This window comes from Miniopterus natalensis, chromosome X (assembly GCF_054644295.1).
Source record: "Miniopterus natalensis isolate mMinNat1 chromosome X, mMinNat1.hap1, whole genome shotgun sequence".
Lineage (NCBI taxonomy): Eukaryota > Metazoa > Chordata > Mammalia > Chiroptera > Miniopteridae > Miniopterus > Miniopterus natalensis.
Genome location: NC_142103.1, coordinates 53,290,249 through 53,292,329, shown reverse-complemented (window position 1 = coordinate 53,292,329; position 2,081 = coordinate 53,290,249). Strand labels below are relative to the sequence as shown.

Here is a 2,081-nt window from a genome sequence, read left to right as displayed (position 1 = left end):
GAGTGGAGGAATACAAGATGAATACAGGGGTCCTCAACCTGGAGCTTACACAGTAATGAAGCACAGATAAGTAGAAATGTGATGAGAAAGTTCATAGCTGAAGTCTACTTGTGATCCTCTGGAATCCGTGAGCAAGGGGAGGGCTTCCCAGAAATAGATTGAAGGGCAGGCAGAACAGCATATGCAAAGACACCAAGCTGTGAAAATACCTGATCTGTTTTGGCAGCCACCTCTGCAGTCTGAAATAAGGTGGAGTAGGTGTTATAAGCAGGGGACCCACGAGTGAAGAGCCTGATGGTGAAGGGTGGGGGGCAAGGGCTGGTATCCAGGCTTTTGATGGGGACTATCAGTCTCTCTCCCACAGATCTGGCATATTCTCCTCCTCATAATGAGAATGGTTCTGCTCTAATAAGCCAACATGAACTTCATGGACATCAGCAAAATCTTCTCCCTCCTGCAGCCTGACAAGGAGGAGGACGACACCAACACAGGGGAGAAGCAGGCTCTCCGTGAAGCAGTGCACAGAAATGATTCCTATACCTTGGACCAGCTTTTGCGTCAAGAGCGTTACAAACGTTTCATCAACAGTAGGAGTGGCTGGGGTGTTCCTGGGACGCCCCTGCGCTTGGCTGCTGCTTATGGCCATCTTAGTTGTTTGCAGGTACTCCTGGCACATGGCGCTGACGTTGACAGCTTGGATGTCAAAGCACAGACACCACTTTTTACCGCCGTTAGCCATGGCCATCTGGATTGTGTGCGTGAGCTTTTGGAAGCTGGAGCCTGTCCTAGTGGAAGTGTCTACAACAACTGTTCTCCCATACTCACAGCCGCACGTGATGGTGCTATTGCCATCCTGCAGGAGCTCCTAGGCCATGGTGCAGATCCAAATGTCAAGGTTAAATTACCATTCTGGATGTCGAACATAACTTCATTTTCTGGTCCCCTTTTTTTGGCTGCAGTCTATGGACACCTTGACTGTTTCCGCCTGCTTTTGCTCTATGGAGCAGATCCTGACTACAACTGTACTGACCAGTACCTATTAGCTCGTGTCCCACAGCCACGCACCCTCCTTGAAATCTGCCTCCACCATAATTGTGATCCAGAGTACATCCAGCTGTTAATTGATTTTGGTGCTAACATCTACCTTCCATCTGTCCCCCTAGACCTGGACTGGAAAGATGATAAAGGCACAGTATTACTGCTACAGGCCCGAGGTGAGTGTCAAGCAGGCCAGTCCTATAGGATTCCTGGTATGGAGGTCCCAGGGTCCCAAATTATCCTCAAGTCAATCATTCTTAGGTGAATTGCAGAAAACACCATCTTCCTACCTCTACTGGAGCCCCAGTGGAGAAGAGGTTACGTATTCCTTATTAGGAATAAGATCACTAAGATGAGGTAGAGAGAGAGAAATAGCCCAATATCTTGTTCTGGCTCTGCCAATGACTGCTTTGTGGCCTTTATCATGCCCTCTCTAGGCCTCAGCGTGCCCCTATTGGTACTGTACATTGAAGGGAGGGTGGAGGACATTTATTAGAAGGAAGAGAGCATTTTGGGCTCTCACTACTGATTTTAATCAGTGGTGATGGCAGAGTGAATGTAGCCTTGGGTGGGAGAATTACCCTGAGAATTGCTTCTCATGACCTGTTTCTCCTTGCTGCAGCCACTCCACGAACACTACTATCACAGGTCCGTTTAGTTATCCGCAGAGCTTTCCGCCAGGCCAACAAGCCACAAGCCATTGACCAGCTGGATATTCCCCCTGTGTTGATTAGCTACCTCAAACACCAAATGTAATTTTGCAATCTACCCAGAAACCCATGATATCCTCAAAACATCCTGGGGACCCAGATAGCTGAAGGCACTACAGCTCCTCCCACTCACTTGGAGCTGCTTTCCTGTATTATCCTCCACAATAAAATCATCAACAAAATAAATTCTGGCTACTGTTGTGCCTGGTGTGCGTGTAGGGGGTTGTTTATTAGGGGGTAGTGGTCTGGTTGGCCATGAGGAAGGATGGTAATGGTCTGGCATTTGACAGGTATAAGAGTTCTGATCACTGAAAGATAAAAAGTGAAAACTAA

The 2,081-nt window shown here is 48.0% G+C and overlaps 1 protein-coding gene across 1 annotated transcript; it reads left to right on the top strand.

The window, feature by feature from the left end:
* The first annotated feature begins 403 nt into the window (after nucleotides 1-403).
* ASB12 (ankyrin repeat and SOCS box containing 12) lies at nucleotides 404-1,794 on the top strand. Its single transcript, XM_016210181.2, has 2 exons — nucleotides 404-1,214; nucleotides 1,661-1,794. Exons 1-2 carry the CDS (start codon nucleotides 419-421, stop codon nucleotides 1,792-1,794), a joined length of 930 nt encoding a protein of 309 aa, XP_016065667.2. The 5' UTR covers nucleotides 404-418.
* The last annotated feature ends 287 nt before the right edge of the window (nucleotides 1,795-2,081 follow it).

Excerpts from the sequence above, each read along its gene's own strand:
- ASB12 (XM_016210181.2), top strand. The coding sequence starts at position 419 with ATGAACTTCATGGACATCAGCAAAATCTTCTCCCTCCTGCAGCCTGAC. Across the intron at positions 1,215-1,660 it reads ATTACTGCTACAGGCCCGAG|CCACTCCACGAACACTACTA; the intron begins GTGAGTGTCAAG and ends TCCTTGCTGCAG.